This window comes from Epinephelus lanceolatus, chromosome 9 (assembly GCF_041903045.1).
Source record: "Epinephelus lanceolatus isolate andai-2023 chromosome 9, ASM4190304v1, whole genome shotgun sequence".
Classification (NCBI taxonomy): Eukaryota; Metazoa; Chordata; class Actinopteri; order Perciformes; family Serranidae; genus Epinephelus; species Epinephelus lanceolatus.
This window is the reverse complement of record NC_135742.1, coordinates 31,305,253-31,331,094: the sequence shown is the minus strand read 5'-3', so window position 1 is coordinate 31,331,094 and position 25,842 is coordinate 31,305,253. Positions and strand designations below refer to the sequence as shown.

Here is a 25,842-nt window from a genome sequence, read left to right as displayed (position 1 = left end):
ACTGCTTCCTTATCAAAATTCACTAAGAAACATTTTCATTAAAACATGCACACAGATGCAGAGTTGTGTAAAAGATATCAGTCAACTGCTCTAACTCATAAAACTATATTAAAATGTTTTAATAATTTCTGCAGGTTTCTCCAAATAGCTGCCATACTAATCTAAATGGGTCAAGATATTTCATGGGTTAAAGCACTACATGTTTAGATTACTCTAAAGCTCAAGTGTCACTCTGCAGCCAAATGACTTAAGTTAATCAGATGAATAAACAAGGTATTAATAGTGAAGGGTGTGCAGGAGGGGAATAGGCCATTCAAGGCAAAGCAGCAATGGCTCTTCTCAGAACATGGAGCTTACGTGGCAACGTCACTTGGCCACACACTGGTGGTATATATACACTGGCACAGCACAATCAATATTACCACCTTTCAAAGTCTTTACCGGCTCTGAGGTAAACTGTTCAGTTACACTTTCCTCCTACACCAGTGAGACTAAAGCAAAATCATGCTGGCAACCAGGACCTTGCTGTCAAAACAAACACTGGCTGCTCTCTCTCGCCAGCCTGCCTGCTTTGTTCACCATGGTGACTATGGCAACTGGGGGAATACCAATATTGCAGTGGTAAGTGAAACATATCAATATAGGACCAGGAAGAAAAGTAGACAAACTGATAGCGTGGGCGTTATTGTGAATTGTGAGTTACATTTGGTTTGTGACTCATAATGTAATGCAGGTTTTCTCAGGATGTGGCTGGTGGGATGGGACTGATGTCCATGAGGGAGTATAGTGAGTATCAGGATTTCACATCATTGCATGAATGTATCACCATGCAAAGATGATAATTCACAACTCTGTCTTCAGCACCATGTACCACCTGAGCCGTAACGGCGCTCGCTTCCAGATGTTTGCTCCGAATCAACAGCAAATGCATGTGATGGACCACATGAGGAAGCAGCCTGGCTCTGGGGAGAACCGGTAGGGTTGTTAGGAAACATTAATGATACACTTTGAGATGGATCAAGGTTATAGACGGGTCCAGTGGCTGTTTAGAGTTGTGCATTTAATACACCTGACTTGACTAATTCCATAATGTAGTATTTATGATTATTTCTGGCCATCACATAGGAACATGATGACGGAGTCAGCTCGCTTCAGTCATGGTCAGGGAATGATGCAAATGCAGGACCTGTCCAAGCTGGACGTCAACAGCTTTGATGGCGTCATCTTCCCTGGAGGCCACGGCATCATCAAGAATCTGTGAGGAATAATGAGTTATGACGCAATCACTCTAAGACTGTTTAGAGGATGAAGATAGAGAACTAATTCTAATATATCATTCTCAACTCTTTAGGTCCTCTTTTGTGAAGGATGGCAAAGATTGCAAGCTGCACAATGATGTGGAAAGGGTGCTTAAAGACTTCCACCGCTCACGCAAGCCTATTGGGTATGTATCATGCATTTACAGTACAAGTCAATTGCTGATGGAGCAATACTGTGTAACTCTACTCATGCACAACATAGGTTGAAGTATTAGGGCAGCAGTGTGTGACATTGTGGCTTTGGGTGCCTTTTTTCAGATGTAAAATTCACATTTTAAATCCAAGCACGAGGCAATATTGCAGACTGTCACCGATTGGTACCGCACTTTAAATCAGATTACATTAGATTACATTAAACTAGATAAACACACAAGATTTCAACGATCCCTGTAATGGAATTAGGACATTAGAGCAGCTGTAGAAAAGATAAAGGTCAAACAGTGAATACTGAGCCATTTAGATGTAGATAAATAAATAACATTACAAATTTTATTGACAATTTTTGCTCAAAATGTTGCAGATATGAAGTTTGGGGGAAAATTATTATTACTAGATCTGCTAGTATCAACTAAATTGCATTTGTTGTTTGTTATTACTAAAGTCCTTTTTAAAATTAACAACAAAAACAGTCAGTCACACAGTCACTTTGTGTTTCCTGCTGAAATACAGTAGCTGATAGGAAATAAACAGGGACCACAGCTGTTGCTCTACTACAACTAAAATTTATTATACCAATAGTTATGGCATATTTCCGTGAAGATACATTCATTAAAACATAAACAAAATACGCAACATAAAATATTCACAAATATAAGTTGATGTAACACAGGAATACTCCACCCACAAAATGAACATTTGTCTATCAATTAGTCATGCCATGCTACTTTGAATTCATGGAGAAAAGTGTGAAAATATAGATTTATTGATTGATTGAGGACCACGTTTAACAGCAGCAAAACTATATGAAAACATCTGTGTATGACTGGATAAATGAGAGTTGGATTATGTTGCAGGAATTGTGTGAGAGTTTGTAAATGGATGTTTTGATATAGTCCCCAATTAATCAATAAATCAATATACTCTCCATTTGCCATGGAGGCATGCAAGAAAAACAAAGCTTTTTTTCACATATTCAGTGTAACACAACATGACTGTACAAATGGTTATTTTGTGGGTGAAGTCTTTCCTTAAGAGGTGCATCTGCTTAAATCTGCTGAAAGTCTCCAGGTTGGCTCAGCAGACACAGGAGGAAGAGCAGGTGTGGTACAAACAGTCTGACTCTAACCCTAACCCACATACAGTGGGTGATCTGATACAGCATGACTGATCCTTTGGCTGCTACAGTGGCAGATGTGGAGTGAAGGGTCAATGAGGGGCAGCTGTGCAGCCCATGGTGCAGACAGGTGACAGGGTCAGCTGAGGGGACACCCATGTGCACAAAGGCAGGTCTGAGATGACAGGAGATGCAGGATTACAGGAATTAAAGAGTGGCGTTGGCGGCAGAAGAGGAGGAAGAAGAGGATGAAGCAGCTGTCACCGTGACAACACGGGGTTAAAAGGTATGTTGAGTTTTGACCTCAGCCCAGCCATCATTTAAAGGATAATACCTGTGTAATCCTCTCCTATTGCCATTAATACATAGAGTTTGAGCCTTTTAAGATCATGTTATCAAAAATGAAAATACAGTGGAAAAAATGACTCAAAATAACAATTTTTTTTTTTTACCCTACAAGTGATAACAAAGGCCGTTTAAGATGTATTGGCGTGCAATGTAGGAGTCGGTATCACTAAACTGTGATTTACATGTTGCTGCTGCAGACAGCAGACACACACCCTCCATTGTTCTATTGTGTCAGAGCTGTAATTGTTGTCTTGATCTGTCGGCAAAACAAGCGGTGTATAAATTTAGAAGCAGACCTACAGAGCCCGGGAGGGTCCATGGAGAGAAAAAATAAAAATAAATTGAGGCTGTGTTTTACTAAATCAAGCACTCGAGATGCTATTGCCTGGCCTTGAGATTGTTTAATTTATTCCCTTGTTTTGGAGAGCTAATTAAGGCAGATATTTCACAGCTTTAGTCAACTCAAAATAACTAGAAATCACTGAATGTCTGTCCAATACACCTGTGACTACAGGAGTATTTAGGGACTGTCCTAAAAGTGCAAAATGACCCATTTCAATACTCGATAACTTTTTGTTTTTTAACAAAGAAATCTCAAACCATGGCCAGTATACAGAGTGGCAGCCTGTTACGAGTTCACATCTGTGAATTTGTAAAATAAATAATAATAATTTTTAAAAAGTAGCAAATCATGGTTATGAATGACATATTACCTTAAATGCATTCTTGGAACCCATCGGCTGTATTCAGTGTCTGAATTCCAGCAGACGGCGATACAGCCTCTGGGGGCAGACCCCCGATTTTTTGGCATTCTGGTTTGATTTGGGCGGAGGAGGCGAATTTCCATTTCTGATTTCCGTTTATATATAAGTAAATATGATGAATCATTGCGATGGATTCAGAGTTTGCAGTGACGCCAATTATGTTCCACCTCGTTAGTTCACCACATGGAGTGTTTAACCTGGCAACAAATGCAGCCGGCTCAAACGTGATTGATCAATATCACGTGGAGTACAAACAGCCTAGCACCGGAAACCAGGGCTCTTCCGCTCTTCTTCCGGAGGCAAGATCTCTGGGGTTTGCCTACAGACTCTACATTCAGTGAATGTAGAGTCTGTATATAGAGACTACCTTAACTGTGCTCATTTCAAAGTTGTGATGTCTGCAGCTTGCTCACTCATTTATATTTTTGATGTGAAACCACCTCTAATGTGTCTTTGACATTCTCTCTCAACTTTCAAAGTTGGTGTGCGATTGCCCTTAGAAAATCCCTTAGCATCATTACTAATGAACTTTTGCTTAAATATGCACATTTCAAGTTTAAAATTTTGATACATGCTTTTTGATGGATATATATTGACAACAAATCACTTGTGTGTCTTTGAAAATCCTCTCACAACTTTCACAGCTGGTCATTTGTGGGAAAAGCCCTCAGCAAAACTCTTAGCATCATTATCAAGCCCGATCTCACTCCGAGGTTGTCGATATCTGGCGCTTGGAGCAAAACATTCTCACTCCGACCTTGTCACATATTGACATGCATGGTCATGGACTTTCCACATCCACATACAACGCGCAAGGTACCCTGGGTGTGGAAAAGCCCTTAGGAAATCCCTTAACATAATCACCCATGATCCAATCACAACCTTAAACTGACCTTTGTAACGTTACACTTATCTCAAGCAACAATTAAACCAAAACGAGGGAATGAATTAAACCATCTCAAGGCCACACAATAGTAAAGCGAGGCCAGGCAATAGCATCTCAACTTTTGATTAAGTAAAACATGGCCTCGAATTATTTGTTTTTTTTCTCTCCGTGGCACCTCCTGGGCTCCGAATTCACAACACTTATGCACAAATTAACCAAGACGAGGGAACGACTTAAATCTCGAGATGTTAGTGCCTGTGAAGTGCTCCAGGAGGACAATTAAAACAGCTCTTCATTATAATAGACTGCACTGAATTTCAACCCCAGCAGACCTGTCAACAGAGGGATTTAGTGTTTTAAAATTTCCATTTCTTAAAAATGCTCCATGCATCATAGATTTCTTGCTGTGATTTAAAAAAGCTGGATGCATTTCTTGTGAAAAACAGCTGAGCTACATGTTGTGGTCATAGACGCATAAGCTTAAAGGGACAGTTCACCCCAAAACCAAAAATACATATTCTACCTCCTGCCTGTAGTGCTGCTTTTCACTATTAGATTGTTTTGGTGTGAGTTGCAGAGTGTTGTTGCAGATATTGGCTGTAGAGATGTCTGCCTTCTGTCAAATATAAAAGTACCATCAAACAGCAGTGATGTCTCTTTACAGGAGTCATGACCCAGTTATTCAAACCAATTAACAGACCTTGTTGTGAGCAGTTTCATGTTGGAGCCATTTTCTTGCTACTGAACGAAGAAGACAGAAAGAAGCGTGTATCTGATGCTAGCTCACCTAGCACCACTAAGCTAGCTACCGTTAGAGCGCAGTCGAGGAGGATCCATTAATGTTTACATCTCACGCTGTTACAAGCCTCTTATCTAAAGTAGATACCAAGTGGCAACCTCCTGGGCTGAAAAATGAAGCTGATGCAGAAGTGCCAAAAACTGCAGTTCCTTAAATGGCCAGTGGGGCTGGCTCCAAAACTGACTTAATCCCCATAGACCCCCACGTTAAAATTCCCAACTTACGATCAGAAATAAATATGTTGGTGCCTGGTACAAAAAAAGGTTTTGGTCTCTGGAGCCAATTTAAACATGTATGACAAGTGTACAACAGGTGATTTTTAAAAAATAACTCCCCCACTGACATTTTATTAAGGCTTAAATTTATGCATATTTAAGAGCAGGGCTGCTTGAGTCTGCGAGGTGTTACTACAGTCTATGTCAGATTCACCCCTCACTCCTCCACAGCTCCATTTCTCAACCAAATATGATCACTCTGGCTCAAAAAAACAAAACAAAACGGCAATGGCGCAATGCTGACCTAAAAGCTTCGAAACAGCGGTCCACAAACCAGTGGGTGATGTCGCGGTAGCTACGTCCATCATTTTAAACAGTCTATGGTAGATGCATGCTCCCTTCTGTGTGGTAATAGGGTTGGTGGGTATAGTTTGGTCGTAAGAAATTAGTTTCTACATGAAACTGCTCTCAACAAGGTCTGTGGATTATCTTGAGTAACCAAGTCATGATTTTTGAAAAGAGAAGTTTTTTCAGATGTTTTTTTTTTGGGCGCTTTGAGCACCACAAGCTGACTGCCATTATATTCAAGAAAAGACAGACATCTCTACAGCTGATATCTCCAACACTCAGCAACTTACAGCAAAACAATATCAGCTAATAATTTTGATTTTGGGGTGAATTAAGTATCTGTGTCAGTGGCCTACTTACTGTAAAATACTGGGAAGAAGCAAACCCATCATTTATGGTATTATTAACACCTACACCACTGCGTTATGCAGACAACAAGTTTTGTGACTGAACTGTACTGTTGTATGCATGATATCTTCAATAATTACCAAGTGTATGCATCAAACTGCACCTGCATTTCTTCATAGGCACAGCGCTCCCACACAGGTGTTTTCACTTTGGCTGATTGTGAGGTCACCATCATCTACATGCCTTTCTAAGGACAATGAAGGTGAAATCTCCCAAACATCTCTGGTTCGCTTGGAAGCCTTTGTTACACGTTATTCCCCTCAGTCTCTCCCCATGTTTCCTGTATGTCTGTGCTTCAATTATCAAATAAAAACAACAAAAGAAAGCGAGAGATAACTGTGAAGTCTGTACGCATCCACTCCTGCCAGGTACAATAAGTGAAATGTGTCTGTTTTGTTAAAGTGCGGGGATGTTGTCTGCCCATAAATATGATTTAATTTACAGGCTGATGGTGATAATAAACAGCTGACACTCTGTAATCTTGCCTCATACTCATCTTTTGGTTAGTTTTAAAAGTACACACTGAGCTTCTTGTCCCAGTGCTTTTTGCTGGAGGAGCCTTTCTTTTTCAGGTGCTGAATCTCCCCTCTCTGGTAAGGCAATTATTCTCACACCCTGATCTTGTCTCTTAATCTTGACTTAATAAAAACCCCTGCTGACTGTTTCAGACTGGCAAGCATGGCTCCCATGCTGGCCTGCCGCGTGCTGCCCAGCATCGAGGTGACCATGGGCTATGAGCGGGACGACAACACTCGCTGGGGGAACTGGCCTCACACAAACATGGTGCAGGCTGTGAAGAGTATGGGTGCTCGCCACAATGTCCGTGAGCCATACATATCCTTTCAGAGGTCTCTTTTTACTATCAGTCTTCGTTAACTAAACCTACACAGTTCTATGTTCATGTGTGTCTGTATTTATGTTGTGAAATAACTCCTGCTTTGGCCTTAACCCTCTGTTTTACGAAGCCTATGTGGACGAGAAGAACAAAGTGGTCAGCACCCCGTCCTTCATGTGGGAAACAGAGTATCACTATCACTACATTTTTGATGGCATTGGAAACATGGTCAAACATGTCATGCGTATGTCAACCAAGTGATGTGACACTTTCAGCCTGGAGAAGAAATAGAGAAAGTTGGTGTTGACGTGTGACGTACACCCCTGTATTGTGATGCATTCTTACCTGAAAACATATAAATGCTTTAGTTAAAGAGCAAATGGCTTGTTGTGTATTTGACGGTATTGGTGAATATGTGACATGTACAGTAGGTGAACCAAATCATCCGTATGAGTCCAGATGACATCTGAGCAGTGCTGCACATCAGAGGGACTTACCGGTCATTTAACCCATGCTTTTAACTGGGAACAGGCAGGGAGGAATTCACTGTCCTCACAGTGACGCATCTGCGTAACAGTCGACAAAAACACAGCTGAAAGCATTTGATCAAAGCTAACAGTGAGCTCGGAAACTACAGAGTCAGGTCAGCCATTAAATGATAGTTGCTTCTGATCTTTTTCTCACAGTTTTGCAGCCGTGCTTCAGCTTCAGGATCATAAACTTACACAAAACTGTACACTACACCACGTAATTTACAAACATAGATTTACAAACCAATAAGTGTTTCTTTGGTCTCATTTAGGCTAAACTAATGATCTATACCTTTTATGTACTGTGGACAGAAACTACTGTACACAGATTTATTACTCTCTCAGTATCACTGACTAAGATGTTAAATCTCTCCCCCAAATCCTTGAAATAAACAGTAGTCATATGAACAATTATTGGCAATGTTGTGCAATGTTTGTCACACCTATAGTATGAAAATATAAAGGACATGACTGCTCCCCTAAAGTGAAGCCAAAACATCTGGATAGCCCCCGAGTGGCTGGCTGCAGTATAGTTCATAAACAGGTCAAAATAAAAGATCAAAGTACATGTCAAATACTTTTTTCTCAGAGATGGTTTCTGTCATTTTAGGTCATCACGGTGATGTTGGTTCAAGTGTTAATTTTTCTGATAAGTTTGATTATAATAAGTTATTTGATGCTTTAAAATGGGAGTTGGCTTCATGATTGATAGCTATGTGTGCCAACCTGATTGTGAGCAATGCTCGCAATTGGTCAGTCGGGTGTATGGGCAGGAACTCAAAAACTGCGGAGATCGCTATTGCACAGACTTTGGCTCTAAATGATGTCACCGGCACAAGATGGCAGCGTCCGTATTTTTATATACACCGGAAGTGGAGACGTGTCAGTCATCTTTATATACAGTCTATGGTCACACTTGCTGAGGGCTAAGGTAAGACATCTTTGACTTACCTGTCTCCAGAGCGATGACTCATTACTTACAGTAGTATGTTTAGGCCTAAGTATTGGAAGAGAGATTCAAAGTATGTAGGATTTAAGAGGATCTATTGGCAGACACAATATAATACTCATCACTATTGCTGTGTCTCAAATCGCGTACTTTTACACTTAATATTTTGAGTGCATAAGTGCGTTCACATTGAGAAGTATGGAAAAATGCAGTGCACTATGAGTACCCGGATGGTGCACTCAAAACGGTCAAGAAGTTGAGTGTGGAACTATGGACACTTCTCGCCCTCAATGGTTGCCATCTTGGCTATGTAGCAGAAGGGGAAGGACCACTTTTCAAACTGGAAATTTAGCGGCAAAGGACTGTGCAACCGTGAACGTCGCTGCATTGTTCAAATGTAAGTTATACATGTGTTTTTTGCAGTAAGCACCACTAAACTGTTGTCGGATATAAGCCACCGGTATGTTTATTGGGTTAATTTAGCAGTCTGTAATGATTTGGTACGATAACACGAATGCTAATGCTAGTTTGCTAACTAGCCAAAAGCTGCAGTCATCATTTCCGGTAAGTGCACAATCGGCAGTGTTGGTTTGAGACAACACTACCCTGTCGAAATTCGCACACTATGCCAATAAGTACATAGTGCACATAGTATACTACATGGAAGTGTACTTACGGAAGTATGTGATGTGAGACACAGCATATGTTTTCAGCAGGGTACAATCACCTAAAACTAAAAATTGTTTTTTCCTTACCTTATAACAAGCCCTTCATATCTACATGCAGAGCGGGTCCACTTCCACAGGCCACCATGTTGTTGTTTCTACAATAGCCCAGAAACCAAACCAAACACAGGTACTAGAGGGCCTTTCAAAGTTTTACGTCAGCTGAAGGCCACTGTAGATTCTCTACACACTTGGAAAGGGAGTGGTGAGGGAAGAGGTATTCAGTTATTTGCAATGTGCAACCTCAACACTAGATGCCACTTAATCCCACACACTGGCTTTATATTCCTATTTGGCATGCGTACTTCTCATAACCATAACTCATAGACCATTTATATGATATCTGGAAAGTTCAAAAACTACCGGAGTATACTAGTCATTACGGTGGCCCCCAGGACTTCCGCAGTACAACCGTCCAATCACAGACAAGACTCACCAGCGCACACATTATTTGTCTTTTTTCTCTTTAAACTGTTGTTGCTTAGTCAAAAGTAATATTGAATAACTGCCAGATATTTGAAATTGAAGTTATGTTGGAAAAAAGGGGCAGAAGCACTCACTCATTGCACATTTTTGGCAATTCTACAGCAATAAAATCAAAATAAATCCAGACGACTTGAATGTTATTATAGTTATTAAAAGGATGGAGTGACAGAGCTTAGCTTTGTCAGTGTGAGCCTGCTCACAATTTGCTCAAAGCACTGCTGTGCTTCAGTACAGCCTCACAGAGTCACTGGTATGACTGCAGATTTAAAATAAAGCTGCCTAGAAACAAACTTTTTGCAACACATGTATTTTGAAGGAACAGCTTAAAATCAAAAATACACATTTTTACTCTTACTTATAGTGATATTTATTAATCTACATTGTTCTGGGGTGAGTTGTTGAGTTTAAGAGATATTGCCATAGATGTCTGCCTCCTCTTGCTCAAAGCGCCAAAACAATACCTTTGAAGAAGTCAACAGCAATGTCTGTATCCATAAACCATGACCTGGTTACTCATGATAATCCACAAACCTTAGTGTGAGCAGTTTCATGCAGAAACTATTTTCTGTCTACCAAGCTACACCTGCTAAGTTCATCAACGTGCAGAGGGAAGCCTTTGACCCCTTTAAAGCCTAATTGTTAATGTGGCTAACACAAAATTGTTTTATTGGCGAGTCTGTGATTAAAGATTTAGTGATATAAGGATTCATCTCAAGCTTTGTTTCAGCCGAGCCTATACAGGTACAGTTGTTACCTGAAGGAAGAGGATGGGTTAACCAGATTTATAAAGGCTAGACAGGTGATTACAGGCATGGTTAAGGTGTAGCCCTGCTCTGGAAATTAAGTTGATGTCATCAAGTTAGAAATTAGAAATTTAGATGAAATTAACTTAATTAACTGTGTTTTTTGTCACATGCTTTTCCTAAAAACACACACACACTAAAACAGATCAACACATTCTCTCAGTCTGGTGCATTCAGAATAGAACAATTTATTCATTACAAACATATAAAAATGACAAAAACAACCAGGTGGCAAGATATAAAAATTTCCAGTTTGTACAAAACTTCCAAAACCATCATCAGAGATGCATTACTCACTCCATATGAAGACTTCATCTGGGTTATTTAAGTAAATATAGTACAAATCTTGAATCTTAGCTACAAAGTTATTCTTTTAATCTGTTGTCAGCTAACGTAATAAAAACAGCCTTTGTCATTTTTTCAGTAAACAAAAAAAGTAGACTAATGGGCACAAATTCATTACAGACTTCACAGCAATTCAAAAACAGAATCAGAAGTCGATGATATATTCACAGTGTTATCTTCACATCAGTGATGTGAATTGTAAACATCGTTGCATATCATAGCTCACCTTAATAAATATACAGAAATACTTGTGTGAGCAAAACTTGTGTAAAAAACTCCTCAGTAATTTTTAATCCTCTGATCTTTTTTGACTTTAGTTTGTTAGGTCAAACCTCCCGTGGTCAATCAACTAGTGCGCGCTTGTGACATTAACAAAAATAAGGCAAAATCATTTTCCCTGTGTTTCTAATCAAGTTTTATCCGTCATTTAATCACAGAGGCGAGGTTTGATCAATTCAGGTGGAGTGAAGTAGCATTTTCTCATCTCATGAAATGATGAAGTGGAATATACAGTACAGCAGGGTTCATTCACATTAAGGTACATATAAACATTTGTACATCTTGAACAAATACTGGGAGGCTATTTGAAGTGATTTGGTTTATAAACTCAAAACAGGGGAATGTTATTGTCAAAGAAAAATATGCATAAAACAGGAAATGAGTTTAGGGATCCAACAGGAAGACCAAATAACAAACAAATTCTTACTTTCAAGACAGTAAATTACTCTTTAGAGTAACAAAGTTAGAAACTAGAGTTGCCTAATCATGTGATCCTTAAGTCTTATTATTGAAATATTTTTGTCCATTTCAGTGGGAGATGGTGGTGAAAATGCTTCGAGCACTGTTTGACTGGTAACACAAGCAACATAACAGATACAGACATTTCCACATACGGATGTTAAGTTGGACACAGACCTACATAATTGTCATTAGCATTCCTTTATCATTAAAGGGAGGTCGTTGATGTGATAGACAAACACTTGAAATACAACGTTCACCATGTAGCATGCTGCTGCTTTTATAAAGCAGATCTTTCTCTACTATCAAGTGTAAACTTGTCTTAGTCAAGGGCAAGCATTTCATTTCTCAAAGGGGCCCTGTGTGCCTGATTGTCAAGGTTTTTTGTTTTTTTTTTTAAGAAAAAATCCCAAAATACAGTTGCACGAGCTTCTTAGAAAAATAAATAATCCCTTCTCAGCTTCATTATGCAAAGCACAATGGAACAAGGAAAAGAATTAGTCATCTGGTAACTGAGGAGTTGCAGTCTGTCACATATGATGGAGCGCAGCATATGATGCTGTCTCTTTAAAATGCTCTACTTTAGTCTGCTGTAACAGAGGATAAAAACTTAAACAATGAGTTCTTTCACGAGAGAGCTCCAGTGAGGTGTAACAGTGTCCAGGACCACAGTGCTGTCGTCTGTTCATTAAAACTGCTTTTTGGTTTTTGTCTTGGATATACCTGTGAAAGACAGAGAGCAGCACAACATCAGACAACAGAATAAGGTTAAAAAATTTCAGCTGTAAACTGAGGTGCACAGATTTTGGCATGCACAAATCCACAGCACATAAATGACAGAGCAGCAGGCAAGAAAAGGATGCAGGCAGCCGAGCAGTGAGAGGTGGAAAAAAGAGGGAAGAGGTGAGCGGGCAGGCAGAATCACGGACCGAGTTAAGCTGCTAGAGCAGCGCTGAGCTGGAGTCAGAGTCTGATTCGTGGCCAGGGGTGAGGCAGGGCTCACGGGAACAGATGGATTCCTGAGCCTGCCTGTACTGTTGGTACTCCTGGCGGAGAGCGTTGAAACGCGCCTCACTTAGGGAGCGGCTGTACTGGCAACGAGGTGGGTTGGAAACTGGCGGGCTGACTGAGGGACACGGGCCTGGGGAGGGCATCAGGGACAGGAAATGCATGGATGGGCACATCATGGGACAAGCTCACAATAATCACAGCACAAGGGGTGAAGACATGCGGCACCATCACATCAAGCGTTACACTCACAATGACACATGCAACATCAAAAACATCACACACGAAATGGGAAAGTGGTAAATAAATGATCACCTTTCTGTCGCTGGTCCTGGAGGCCCCCAGCTTGATCATATCTGAGCTCCGACCTGCCTCTCCGGAAACCCATTTGTGACTGATCAAACCTCATGGCCTCCAGGACCTCCGAGTCCACACACACATCAGCAGAGTCCCACTCATAACTCTCATCTACTGATGTGTTCCTTCTAATGAGATACACAGAGCAAACGGTCAGATAACAGTTATCACAAACAAGAAACAAAAACAACATTGATTTTATTTTGGCAACATAAATAAATCCCTCTGCCAAGAGGACACTCCAGTGTCCAGGTGTGGTGGTGTTTCACCTTTTCACTCTCCTCTCAGGCAGCTCCGTCTCAGCTCTGTGCCGCTCGCTTTCCTCCGTGGTTTCTGGGGAGCTGAGTAGCGTGGGAGTGATTGACAGGGACTGTCGGAAGAGACCAGCGCTACCTCTACCACTGCTCTGACTGGCATAACTGGTCCTCCCTCCCTCCCTGGTCTCTCTAACCTCCCGAAACTCTGTGTCCCCTCCCCTCCTGATCATCCTGTCTGGATGTCTGTAACTCTCTGCCTCTCTGGGTGGGAAGGGGGCATAGTAAGGTGAGGGCCAGCTAATTCCCCTGGGCAGGTAGGACCTTGGAGGGCCCCTGCTGGGGTCCATGGGTCTCATGCTTTCCCCTCTGGATCCTGGCCAGTGTTGGTACTGGGCGACAGGGATGGAAGAGGGCATTGGCATGGGGGCATATTTATGCTGGGCAGACCTAACGGTAACCTCATAGGATGGAGACCACCTGGAGGACTCTGGGAAAACAGTGGCTTGCCGTCGTGGATCGGAGGGTTCCAGCATCGGGGACATCGAGGTTTGTCTGGGTGGGTACATGGAGTGAGTGAGGTAGGAAGGACTAGCTAAAGATCTATGTGCGTGGTGAGGCCTCTCTAAGCTCCCCATGCTGGGGCGTCTGAATGGGACATACTCCCTCCAGGAGGGGCCTGGCCTTGGAAGGGAAGACGGACTACGACCCAAACTGTAGGACTTCACCCTGATGTCAGGGTTTGGGAACTCATCCCAGTAACATTTTTCAGAAATATATGTCCTTGGGCTCTCAAAGTGCTCCCACCTCTGTGAGCCTAAACTGATGGATTTCTTTAGGAAAGGACGAGGCTGTCCCATACCTGAGAGTGTCCTACAAGGGCCTATGCTTAAGGACTTCTTTAAAAATGGCACAGGGGCTTGACATATTCGTGATGCAATGTTATTAGTCCTGCTGCCCTGAGAAGCTTGTCTTTGGGATTGCTCTGATAAAGACTCACTACTGTCTACAAAACTCTGTGAGTGTTTTGACACTATATCTGCCATACCTTTAGCTGCACTGAACAAGGTGTGAGCTGACCTGGATCCAAGTCTGGATTCAGGTCTGTCTGTGCTTTTGTTCCCAACTTGAGTTTGTGTTTTCTCATTATAGAGCTGTTTGCTAGTTTTTTCTGGACCGGGTGACAGTGGTCTTGTCTCATCTGGAAATCTTACTCTATGTGCAGAATCTCTAGGTTCCACATAATATGAGCGTTTATGGTCTTGTTTTTTTCCAGCATAAAAACTGGCCTCTGCAGCACCCGCAGAATGGTGGCGCAAGTGTGTTTCCTGGTTTTCCTGAACATGAACCTCCCAGTTGCTAGGAACTACATCAGGCTTAGGCCCCGGGGGATTTTCTGGCTTTAGTTCAGAAGTTTGTCCAGCAGTGTCTGTGACTGCAGCATCTTCCACAGGCTCATCCACGCTCATTTCAATGAAACCTGGAAGGCTCAGGTATTCAAGAATTGCACTTGTCTGCAGTGGGGACATTTGGGGAGATGGAGCTGCAGGCTTGGCCTTGAAGGACCCTGACAATCCCGGGACAGAGAGTTGGGACTGCTCACTTTCGACCTCTTCTACAAGTGTCAGTGTTGAAATAGGGCTTGGACTATCAGAGAAGAGACATTTGTCGCTCCTCCTGGAGCGTGTTCGCACACCCTCTCTTTCGAACTCAGAGTAAAACCCTGAACTCCGTCGGTCATCCTGGGTCTGAGTGTCTTTTTCTTTGGCCTTTGCCCCTGCTTGATGATGTTCGTAGGGTAAGGTAGAATAACTTGAGGGACTGGTATTCCCTGTGGCTGTGTAGATTTTTGCAGTTCTCTCAGGCTGATTATACGGTGCAGAGGCTGAACATTCAGGCCTCTCATTGTCAATTAAAGGACCTCTGGCAGCTGAATCCCAGGGCTGACTGCCTGCATAAGCATATGAATGTCTGGACCTTGAAGCAACACCTCCATTCTTTGTCTTTTCCCTTAAGCCCTGCTCAGTCGTGGACCTACTGCATCTATCTGGCTCACTCTGAGGACTCAATGACCTGGCTCTATCTGGTGTTTCTAGACAAAGGACAGGGGGGCCTTCTGAGGTGGCTTCAGGGGACAGCATAGGGAGGGAAGTGTTCTGGGTGACTGGAGAGCGTGATGAATCAACAGCAAGAGAGTCCTCTGTTGTTTCCCTAAATGTGCGAGGATGCTGTGGCCTGGGTGATGTGGTCTCCCGGGGGCTCTGTATAGGAATGAGGCTGGTGACCGATGTAACAGGGCTGATGTCCCACTGTATGCGAGTGGTAGGGAGCCGATCCATAGGACTGCTGGTGTTCCCAAAGTAGCATGCTCTTCGATAGTCAGATACCCGACTTGTCTGGCCTGAGGGCCTGTGTTTCTGTCTGATGGTAACATCTTGTGGCTTCCATACAGGTTCTTCCTCTGACTTGGGTGAGTCCCTTTGAGGGCTTTTTGTCTTATTAGAATGTTGCTCGTCTCTCCCACGACCTCGACTTCTTTGATCAGCTGTGTAGCTCTCCAGCTCCCTCTCCATTTCTTCCCTCTCCTTTGCCAGCTGGACACACTTGTTAATACTATCCCTCTCCAGCTCACTGTCAAGTTGTGAGACCACAGTGCTGTTGTTAGTCAGCTGACTCTCCATAGGCTGGTAGCCAGAATTGGGTGGTCTGTCTCGGCCTCTATCCAGCAGCTTTGTTCTCCTCCCCAAACTCGGAAACAGATCTTCAGTGTGGCCCGGCACGCGATACCTTCTGAGTGAATCACTGGGTTTTTTCTCACTGTTGTCTGAATAGAAGCTGGCCCTTTCCAATAGAGCCTCTGAGCCTTGTTCATCGTCAGAGTAAAAGCAGCCATGACGGGAGAAGTTTCTGGCCATGGCCCGAACTCTTCCAGGAGAGGATGGAGGTCTGCTCAGCTCTGGGACGTCCACAGTGAGAGGAGAATCCTTCCTCTCATCCTTCTCTGAGCTCAAGACGCTTGACTTTGGAGAGTCCCTGAATGATGTCCTGTTACTCCCTGAGCCACTTGCCCCACCATTACTTTGCAGGACCTCCTTCCTCAAGTTTTTCTTATTGGAGGGACTTGAATTCTCTAGCAGTGGTTGGACAATGAAGCGTCCATCTGGGCCCCTGGAGATGGACTCCAGAGCAGTTGGCGATGGAGCTTGAGAGCCCAGGTGACTCTCAAAGAGTGTGTAATGTGGTGGTGGAGATGAGTTAGACAGGAGTTGTTTCCTCTGGTCGTGGTATTCCCCACGGCTGCCTTTATCAAAGGACGAGCGATCAGACTGTGAGGAGGAGGAGTTGGGGAAGAAGGGAAGCGGAGGACACAGCTTTAGCTTTAGGACGCTGTCAGGGCTGCGAGGAGGTGAGCGAGCACTGAGAAAGAGATGAGAAAGAGAGACAAGACATTTTTTTTACTCAAAACAAGCTTATAGCACCACAGATTCTAAGAAAAAATTATCAAAGGTGCAGTTTATAACGTTTTGCACAAACATACCACGTCAAAGATGATAACGCAATGATATGTTTGCAAAGGAGTTTCAGTTCATTGCTGGTTTCTAGTCAAAATGTCATCAGGTAATATAATTAAATCATTTACTTAAGTTATTTAGTTAGATAGCTGGTAAAAGAGTATGCAGAAAGTGTGCTTTAGTATTTCACCACAGTCGGCTACAGGCTATAATAAAAACCTTGAAGCATTACAAAACGAAAGCCAGAAAAAAGCAATAGATACTGTACCATCACATGAACTTTTAAAATCAAAATTTAGAACATAAATGTTCATTGAAAATATATGGATATACTGGTAAGGACACTTACTCTGGAGATGAGCTCTTCTGGAGGGCAGATGGGAGATCTAGGAAAAGGTGAAGAACAAAGGATTAAAATAGTCAAACAACTGCACGGTTAAAATTGTCCAATCATGACAAAGTGTATGTAACATAAACTTGGAAATCAACAATTGCACTTTCCACATACCAAAAAGGTGGACAACGCTGACATTTCTTTAAATCCAAAGTTTTACCTTGTCTTCTCTTTCTGCGCCGGCGCTGTCTCCTTTGACTCATGTAGCATGCTGTCACCAGTGAGAGGATGATGGCCACGAACAGGAAGCATACTCCTCCTAACACACCAGCCAACAGAGGCTCAGGGATGAACTCCAAGAAACTTGGGCGCAGAGGGTAAATCTCCATCCCTGTAATCAGACCCAAGTTAATAATGGTGGTCAAAAATTCCATAGTTAATTTTGTGATTATCCACTCATACACATATGCCAGAACCTTAACTTAATATCCATGTGACGTTCATGGTTACCTACACACAGCCACTTACCTAAGGTGGATACATTGACAGACTCGCTCGGTTCACTGAGTACTTTGTTACTGCGGGACATCAGCCTCAGATCGTAACTGGAGTCCTGAGAGAGAGACAGATCAGGCGTTTGATTGACTATAAACTAGCATGCTTGTGATTAAAGTTCATTATAAATCACAAAATCAGTTTGATGTTACAAAATTATTAGGGACACACCGATAAAAACGTAGAAAATAGAAATAGAAATAGAAAACGTGTTTGGGAAGAACCCTATTTTTTCTCTGATAATGCTTCATTGTGAACACAGGGTCTCTGCAGGTTTCAACAAGTCAAATTTAAGACTTTTTAAGACTTTTTTAAGACCATAATGAATACAATTTAAGACCCATTTCACATTGATAAATTCGATAAATTCTGACCGGGCAGCACAGGTAGCCTACTTCAGTTCCACTTTGTAGTTACGTTATAGCGTCCTCAAAAATCGAAACATTTAAAAGCGAGACTGAAGTTTATGCATGTTTTAAATAAAAGTAACGTCAATAGATTTTTAAGACCTTTCAAAATCGTATTTAAGACCTTTTATGAGATTTTATGAGAATTTTAGACATTTTAATGCCTTAAATTCAAATTATTGGATTTAAGACTTTTTTAGACTTTTTAAGACCCCGCGGATACCCTGGAACAACAGATATGTGTTACAATCAGCAGGAGGAGAGCTAGTATACGTTAGTTGTTAGCAACCATCGGCTCGACCTAACAGCTAACAAGAATTTCAGAATCTGTACATCCCCACAGTTCTTTGGCACAACTGATCTACATGCAACCAGGTTGTGAAAGCGAGAAACCTTGAGGCCATACTGACTGACCTTTAGGAAATACAGATGCTAAGAGAGGAAAAAAAACGATCATTACCCTTAGCAGTCCTTGTACAAGTAGTTCACTCTGATTGGCACTGATGTTGCTGCTGAGGATGAGCCACTGGCCCTGATCCCTGCGGGCCTGCAGCACATAGCCCGTCAGTGGAGAGGACGGAGCCTCTGGAGGCGACCACTGGAGGAGAAAACCTCGGTCAGTCCGGTTGGTTGAAAGGAGTGTGGGAGGATCCAGGATTGGGACACTGGTGACGACTGTAGGTGCTTCTGTTGGTACCGCTGATAAGAAGAATGAATGTTACTTCAAACTGACAAACTGATACTTACAGCAAAATAGCATTGTAGAGAGTGAGGGAAACTCCAAACACAGTAATCACAAACCTTGTGTTCGCACAGAAACAATTTCACTGAAAGCTCCAGAGCCGAGTTTATTCTGAGGTAGGACACTGAACTGATAGCCGGTGCCAGCAAGTAGCCCGGTCACCAGCAGGTAGTTTTTGGATGTCGGCACAGGCAAAGACGCCCATTCATGTTTCCCTCTGGATGCCTGCTTGACCCTGGACAAAATTAAAAACAGCCAAAATAAAGACAGAGCATAAACTATCAGGATTGTTGTTTACAGCTGAGAACTGCATCATACAGTATGATTGTATGTTACTGACCATACAGTAAACTTCTGGGTGTATCCACCATCAAAGCCAGGCACCCACGACACGTTGGCCTGGTTCATCTCTGTGACGACGGATACTGAGGACACAGCGTGAGGACTGGTGCCTGAGGAACATAAAAACCCTTTTGTAAGTTACGGATGAATACATTTTAGTGTCACCCATCAACATATAAGTTTGCAGAAATAGGGTTGGCCCACTCACCCAGCACCATGACCACAGTGCCTGCACTGACAGTCGCCACACGATTGGTGGCCAAGCACTCCCAGCCCCCATGGTGATCTTTACTGAGCGGCTGCAGCAGCAGGGAGCCGTTAGCCAACACAGTGTACTGGGAGCGAGGAGTAGGGCCAATCTGGGAGGAAGGACAACAACAAGGTAAAATAACAGATTAATCAGACATGTCCGTGCAGCGCCTCTTTCTTTAAGAGTGGAAAATCTCCTGTACCTTGCTCCAGGTTACGTTTGGAGTGGGGTCTCCACTGGCTTCACAAGGGATAATCAACTCTCTGCCCACCTCCTGGAGATACTCGGGCCCTGGAGGCAGTCGAAACGATGGAGGGTCCTGAAGGAATGAGAGAGCCTTTTTATTTCTGCCTATGTGTAACTGTGTACACTGACCGGAAAGTGTTTTCTCTGTAACTGAAATTGAGCACAAGAGCCTCACCTGCAATATGACCTTGGTAGGTTCAGACTTTCCCATGGTGCCATAACTGTTATAGGCTGTACATGTGTACATGCCTACAGCATTGTCATTGGCTGTTGCTATAAAAACTGAGCCCTCGGAGTTCACCATCCAACCTGGGTACTGGACATGTCAAAGTAGGAAAAATTTATCCACAGTGACTTACAGGGTATTTATAGTTTGCAACAATTTCCTAGTGCATGACATATTGTGTTTCTATGTTGCGTGGCTTACATTGTCAAGGTTCAAATCGTTCCCATCTTTGGTCCAGTTGACATACAGCACAGGGGGATCAGCCTGAACAGGGCAAGTAATGACCCCCTCCATGCCTGCAGGTAAGTACGTTTCCCGGGACATTCTGACCACACGTGCAGGATCTGAGATGGAGGAAGATAAACTGATCACAAAAAGTAACGCAAGAGGTTCTTGCCCAAGCCATGCATCGAAAGGCTGCAGCCCCCTGCAACCCTGACCACGGTTAGGGTGATTAAAAAAGATTAATGCAGGGTTCATACCGACATAACAAATTTAATTCAAGGACTTTCAAATTCAAGCACAACATTTTTATTTTCAAGGACTTTACTCAAAGCCACTAATTAATTTTTAAATGAATGTTCAAAGGCACAAATCTAAAAAAAAAAAAAAAAAAAAAACTCAACAAATGGCATGAGAGCTCTGGTGCTTATGCTGCTATAGTGCACCATTTCCTTGTGCTTTGAAAAGTTCCAAACCAGAGAAAGTTTCAGAGCAAGAGCACCAACGAACCCATAGAAACTCACTACAACTAAACTCAGCAAACAGTGTCCTTCTGCCTGCCCCACAACTACTGACTGCCTGCATGCAGTGCAAGACGAGATGGAGAGACCCTGCCACACTTCTGCAATATCAATCAGAAAGGAGTGCACATTCAAAGAATGGAAAAACCATCTTAACAGTAGATCCATCTGTAGCTCAAGGATACAATACCAGCTGGAACTTGAGTTTCAATTTAAGTTTTCAGTGGAGCTATTACTTTGGAGCACCGCTGAGGAGAGAGGAATCCAAATCATGGTAGAAATTAAGTCATGTTAAATTTAGCCATGCCAACATAGGCCTGCTAGTTTTGCTGAGGTCTTAAGAGTGGAGTGAAGTAAAAATAAACTATGATGTTTAACAGGATATCATAAAGGCGAGAAGGAAAGGAGAGGGAGTATCAAATCAGAATTTAACAACAACAACAACAACAACAACAACAAAAAGAGCAATTTCTGATTCTGAGTAATTTAATAACTTGTTGAACAAAACTTCATTCAGAATTCAAGCACTTAAAGCACCTTGTGCGAACCCTATGAATGAGCGTATGGAACCCAACAGATGCTGGATCTCACAGAGGACTAAACCCTTACGTTTCACTTTCAGGTGCGCAGAGGCTGAGGGCGGGGTGAGTAGCCCATTAGTTGGGATACAGGTGTAGTTGCCAGCGTCCTCTGGGATGAGATTAGGAATGAGAAGTGTTCCATCCACCAAAACCTTCACTCTGGACTTTAGAGACCTAAAGCCAAAAGATACAAAACACGGTGCAATTAAGTGATCAGATATCAAAATAATCTGAAGAGTAATTTCCTTTGTCTTAAGGTTTATAGCGTGCTGATGACCAAACGATACAACAGTCTTAGAAATAACCTAATTAGAGCTGATTGTATTAGCAGCAGGCATCCTTTAAATATTCTTCTCAGTATTCTACTAAAGTCAATTAAGATATCGTAATTGATTAAATATGATTGAAATAGACACTGCATTTTATCCTGTTTTTATCAGTTGCTGTTTTAACAGTCCTTCTTTTATATTTGTTTTAAATGTCTTTTTAATGTAAATCAGGTGTATTGTCGAGCCTTGTCTCACTGTTGGGACAGACAATAAAGTTATATCATATTAACTACATTTTACATTCGACAGAAAAAGTATATCAATTATCTTGGGTTTATGAATGCATGAATACTTTAAAGAGGAGAACTCACTCAATATGGTAAACATTCTGTCCTTGTTTCATCCACTCATAGGTGAGGTTAGACGGGTAGGCATCAGCCTGACACTGTAGTACCGCATCCTGAGACATGTTGAGAGTGGTGTCCTCTGGGGAGATGAGGATGATTGGAGGTCCTTTTAACAAAGTTGGAAGAAAACACAGTACACCTTAATGTTAATATTGTGTTTATACAGTGATGCAGTCAGTCATTAATGTCTGGAATGAAGAGATCAGTGCTGGGTGTTGTCAGCCTTAAATCAATGCTATAGCAAGGGATGGTCTGTAGGTGGCAGTGTAGACTTTGTAGCCATGATTATCAACCTGCTCTCCGGGTTTTTGGTAGTACAGATCATAAAGCTTCTGAGAAGACCAGGGATAAGAAGACATCTTACCCTGGATAGATTTTTTTGTCCCAGAAAAACACAAGTGGTGTATGCTATTTTCAAAAAAATAAATTCTGTGTCTTGTTCACCAGGACATCACAACATATGGTAAACATGCAATAAGGAGGAATTCTGTCTTCCCTGATGATTGACAGTTAGACACTGACCTTTGACCTGCAGCTGCGTAGAGTGGGTCAGGTTCCCCTCTGAGTTGGACACGTGACATCTGTACACTCCTGAAATATTTCTTGTGACGGAGGCCATAGACAAGGTACCATTGAGTACCTAAAAGGGGGCGAAGGTAAGAGAATGAGGATCAAAGAGTAAAAGTCGGAGGAAGATCACGAGGCTGTCATGGAGAGGACAACAAAGCAGTTTGCTTCAAAGGAACATCAAAGCTACAACTCCTACAGAAAATGCAAATTATAAAGTATTTAATTAAAATACTGCAAATGCCATCTGTTAATCCACCTCACTTTTATTTTTTCATGTTTCTCGATTCGGCTCTCGTCTTTATGCCAGACAACAGTTGGTCGAGGGTTGCCATGGGCTCCACAGCTGAGAGTCAGTGAGTCTCCGAGCAGAACCTCCACAAAAGTTGGTGGTGTCTTGATAAACACAGGTGGAGCTAGAACAAAGACAGCACAGATTAAATATTTATTTCTATTTACATATTCAAATGGAACATGAAAGAATATCAGAGCACTAAATACTGACATTAACAGCCAACCACGGTGTCTTCAAGGTGGACAACTTCTTAATAAATGCTTAAAAAGGAAAACTTAAATAGATTTGGTGTGATTTGCTGTAGCTCAGAGGTACTTCCTGTAGTTCATGGTTTGATGCTTGAGAAATATTTTTTATCTGGATCCCCAGACCTTGTGAGCAGAATTTCTTCTGTGTGGAGATAGGCAGTTGGTGAATATATTTGGACGTAATGTTCTCATTTAAACTGTTCACAATGAAATTTATGGATGTTGATCTCCACTGTATCAACATGTTCTGTAAGAGATCCTGTTAATGCTTCCAAATGTGTTGTTTTGGGTACAACAAATGTATATGAGCACAATAATTGAGATATTACTAGGGCTGCATCGATTGATTATTTTAGTAATCGAGTTTCTACCAATTATTCCATCGATTAATCGGATAAGAAATACCTTTGCTTTATTAAAGAGCAATAGTAAATATACAAAAGAGAAAACAAGACCGGTCTCCCGTGTGTATGTGTGACTACTTTGCACAGAGGAGAGCTGACACCAGTACTGGGAGACAGACCTTTATTTAGCAGGTGTAGCAACTCCTAGCACTAAAGGGCCTTCATTTCAGCTGACAGTCATATTGATTTATGTTAGCTAAATGCTAAAGTTAACGCTTCCTTGTGTCAGGTCCACTCTGCAAGTTTTTCTTCATAGGATGGTGAAGGTATGACCTGCCCTACTCTGCCCTACTCTGCCTTATTCGACCTCTGATTGGCTAACCCTGACATTCTTACCCTAACCCTAAGCAATCACTCCTTATGCATAAACCTAACAAACCCAACCATCATAGGCAAGGAGTACCAGCCAATCAGAGGAGTAGTAGGACAGGTCATGCTTTCGCATCTTAGGAAAACAAGATTGGTGTCCGGTCCCTGGACTGGATGTTTTTTGCTAAGGTGCTGAAGCACTGACATTGTGCTGTTGTGGTTGGCTAGTTCAGCTTTATAACAGATGCACCGCATTTTTATATTGTTACAGCTCAAAATGATCCCAAAAGTCTCCCATACTTTCTGTTGTTTTCTCCAGCCTGTCTCCTCTCTCCTCGCCCCTCCCTATTTTCTCTCTTCTTCCATTTTGTGATTTCATGCAATCAAATCATGTCACTTGTCCACAGCGTAAGCATGTTGTGTCACAGTAATAATCATTTTTATTGATCAAGTTACTTGAGTTTCTCAAGGCATTGATTCAGCCACAGATACCACCAAACCTCAGCAAATCCCACAAAAAACTATCTGGAGTGACATAATTTTATGTTTTGTTGTACATTTTTTATTTTGCCCGTGTTACTGAGAGGAGAATATGTTTTTTCCCCCAAATGGGACCATCGTTGCTAAAAATATATGCACTCATTGAATTGGAAAAGGATTTGGATAAAATGTCTCTCTGCGCACAAGGCTCTGTATCAAGTTTGGTTTTGAGATTGCAAAAAATATTTTTAGGTAATGTGTTCATATGATACTCAATACATGCACTGATGTAATGCTATTATGTACAAAGGTGTCCAGTGTTCACCTGCAACCTGATGCAGCACATGTAGGCCTTTCATTCACTGCAGTACAATCATATCAAATCCCTACTTCACACTTACAATGGAAACCTCACACTCCAATGCAGCATAACTAGTGTGTGTGTGTGTGCGTGTGTGTGTATATGTGTGCATGTGTGTGTGTGTGAGAAAGAAGAGAGAGACAGTGAGTGGGAAGTAGTTAGGTTAAAGAGACACTGATTTAAGCATTTAACCTTAATCTTAGGCCCACACAAACTACACTTCCACTGTCCTGCTCCTATTATTCTTAAGACTAACTCCTACGTTGACATCAGCTCAAAGCAGGCTGGGCAGAGACAAACACAAGATGTGATCACCGTGTCCACAGAACGTCACACAACGCCCTTATATGCTTCTGTAACACTACAGCTTGCCAAGGCCTTCGGAGACCCAGCCAGGCTCCATGCTGTGGCTGTTCAAAACAACGACAGTGCCAGTGATGAGCAGTGAAAGAATCTGCTCCCGAGCCCCCAAAACCCTGCAGTGCTGCACCTGTGATGGAGAGGAAGGTCCACGTGCCGTTTCGAAAGTCATCTTTTTCTCTGTCCAGAAGCAGGATGCGGCATTCGAACCAGCCTTCGTCCTCCAGGGTCAGCCGTTCCACAAGCAGAGAAGCCCCCCGGGTCAGAGACACACGGCCTGTGGGAGGAGGGGTGAGGGTGGGAGGGCAAAGAGGAAGGGGTGAGAGACAGGAGAGGGAGGGAGAGAGAGAGAGAGGGTCAGCACACACATACACACACACACACACACAGCCAGACAGGCAGAGTCAGCACATGCAGGAAGAGGGCTTACCATGCAGAGGACACAGGCATCCAGTGTCACAAAGGCCACAGTTAAAGTCAAAGACTTTATGCTAGCAGTCAAATCCACGCACAGTGTGAACATCAACTGTAGCTCGAATGTTTGTAGTAAATAACCAACCACATAATTATGACTTAAGAAAGTAGGGGAGGTGGCAGACAAAATATGCTGCTCAGAGGACCTAAGTGCAAACACATGAATCACTCAAGTGATGATTGTAATGATGCAAGATTACAGATGAAGCTGGTGTCCTGTCATTTAGGTTTTGGATGGTGGTGGAGTGCAGAGTTGGGATGCCAGGAATACTTAAAGGGGGCTTCATTAAATCACTCAAATAGAGAGTGTCTCATTTCTTCTTTTGATTTTTGTGGTTTT

General features: G+C 42.3%; 2 protein-coding genes across 4 annotated transcripts in view; one reads left to right on the top strand and one right to left on the bottom strand.

Annotated features, from left to right (window-relative positions):
* The first annotated feature begins 49 nt into the window (after positions 1-49).
* Positions 50-7,575, top strand: gatd3l (glutamine amidotransferase class 1 domain containing 3, like). 2 transcript variants are annotated; one of them, XM_033619210.2, is made up of 7 exons: positions 50-621; positions 734-786; positions 862-975; positions 1,126-1,257; positions 1,352-1,444; positions 7,029-7,194; positions 7,322-7,575. In XM_033619210.2, the coding sequence occupies exons 1-7, from the start codon at positions 505-507 to the stop codon at positions 7,454-7,456; spliced, it is 810 nt and encodes a 269-aa protein (XP_033475101.1). In that variant the 5' UTR covers positions 50-504; the 3' UTR covers positions 7,457-7,575. The 2 variants fall into 2 exon arrangements, with proteins under 2 accessions (XP_033475101.1, XP_033475100.1); XM_033619209.2 differs by having other exon boundaries at positions 619-786.
* Positions 7,576-10,856: 3,281 nt separating this feature from the next.
* igsf9b (immunoglobulin superfamily, member 9b) overlaps positions 10,857-25,842 on the bottom strand; it is a 31,209-nt gene continuing 16,223 nt past the window's right edge. The window contains exons 4-22 of one of the 2 annotated variants that reach the window (XM_033619968.2): positions 25,159-25,305; positions 22,836-22,987; positions 22,527-22,644; positions 21,969-22,110; positions 21,357-21,502; positions 20,206-20,348; positions 19,954-20,094; positions 19,735-19,851; positions 19,491-19,641; positions 19,281-19,392; positions 19,000-19,175; positions 18,659-18,897; positions 17,765-17,849; positions 17,457-17,627; positions 17,252-17,288; positions 13,406-16,807; positions 13,095-13,264; positions 12,701-12,912; positions 10,857-12,494 (exon numbers count right to left, since the gene is read on the bottom strand). In XM_033619968.2, coding sequence (XP_033475859.2) covers positions 12,713-12,912; positions 13,095-13,264; positions 13,406-16,807; positions 17,252-17,288; positions 17,457-17,627; positions 17,765-17,849; positions 18,659-18,897; positions 19,000-19,175; positions 19,281-19,392; positions 19,491-19,641; positions 19,735-19,851; positions 19,954-20,094; positions 20,206-20,348; positions 21,357-21,502; positions 21,969-22,110; positions 22,527-22,644; positions 22,836-22,987; positions 25,159-25,305 — 5,849 coding nt within the window. In that variant the 3' untranslated portion in view covers positions 10,857-12,494; positions 12,701-12,712. The remainder of the gene's footprint in view (positions 12,495-12,700; positions 12,913-13,094; positions 13,265-13,405; positions 16,808-17,251; positions 17,289-17,456; positions 17,628-17,764; positions 17,850-18,658; positions 18,898-18,999; positions 19,176-19,280; positions 19,393-19,490; positions 19,642-19,734; positions 19,852-19,953; positions 20,095-20,205; positions 20,349-21,356; positions 21,503-21,968; positions 22,111-22,526; positions 22,645-22,835; positions 22,988-25,158; positions 25,306-25,842) is intronic. The other variant, XM_033619969.2, reaches the window with a different exon arrangement.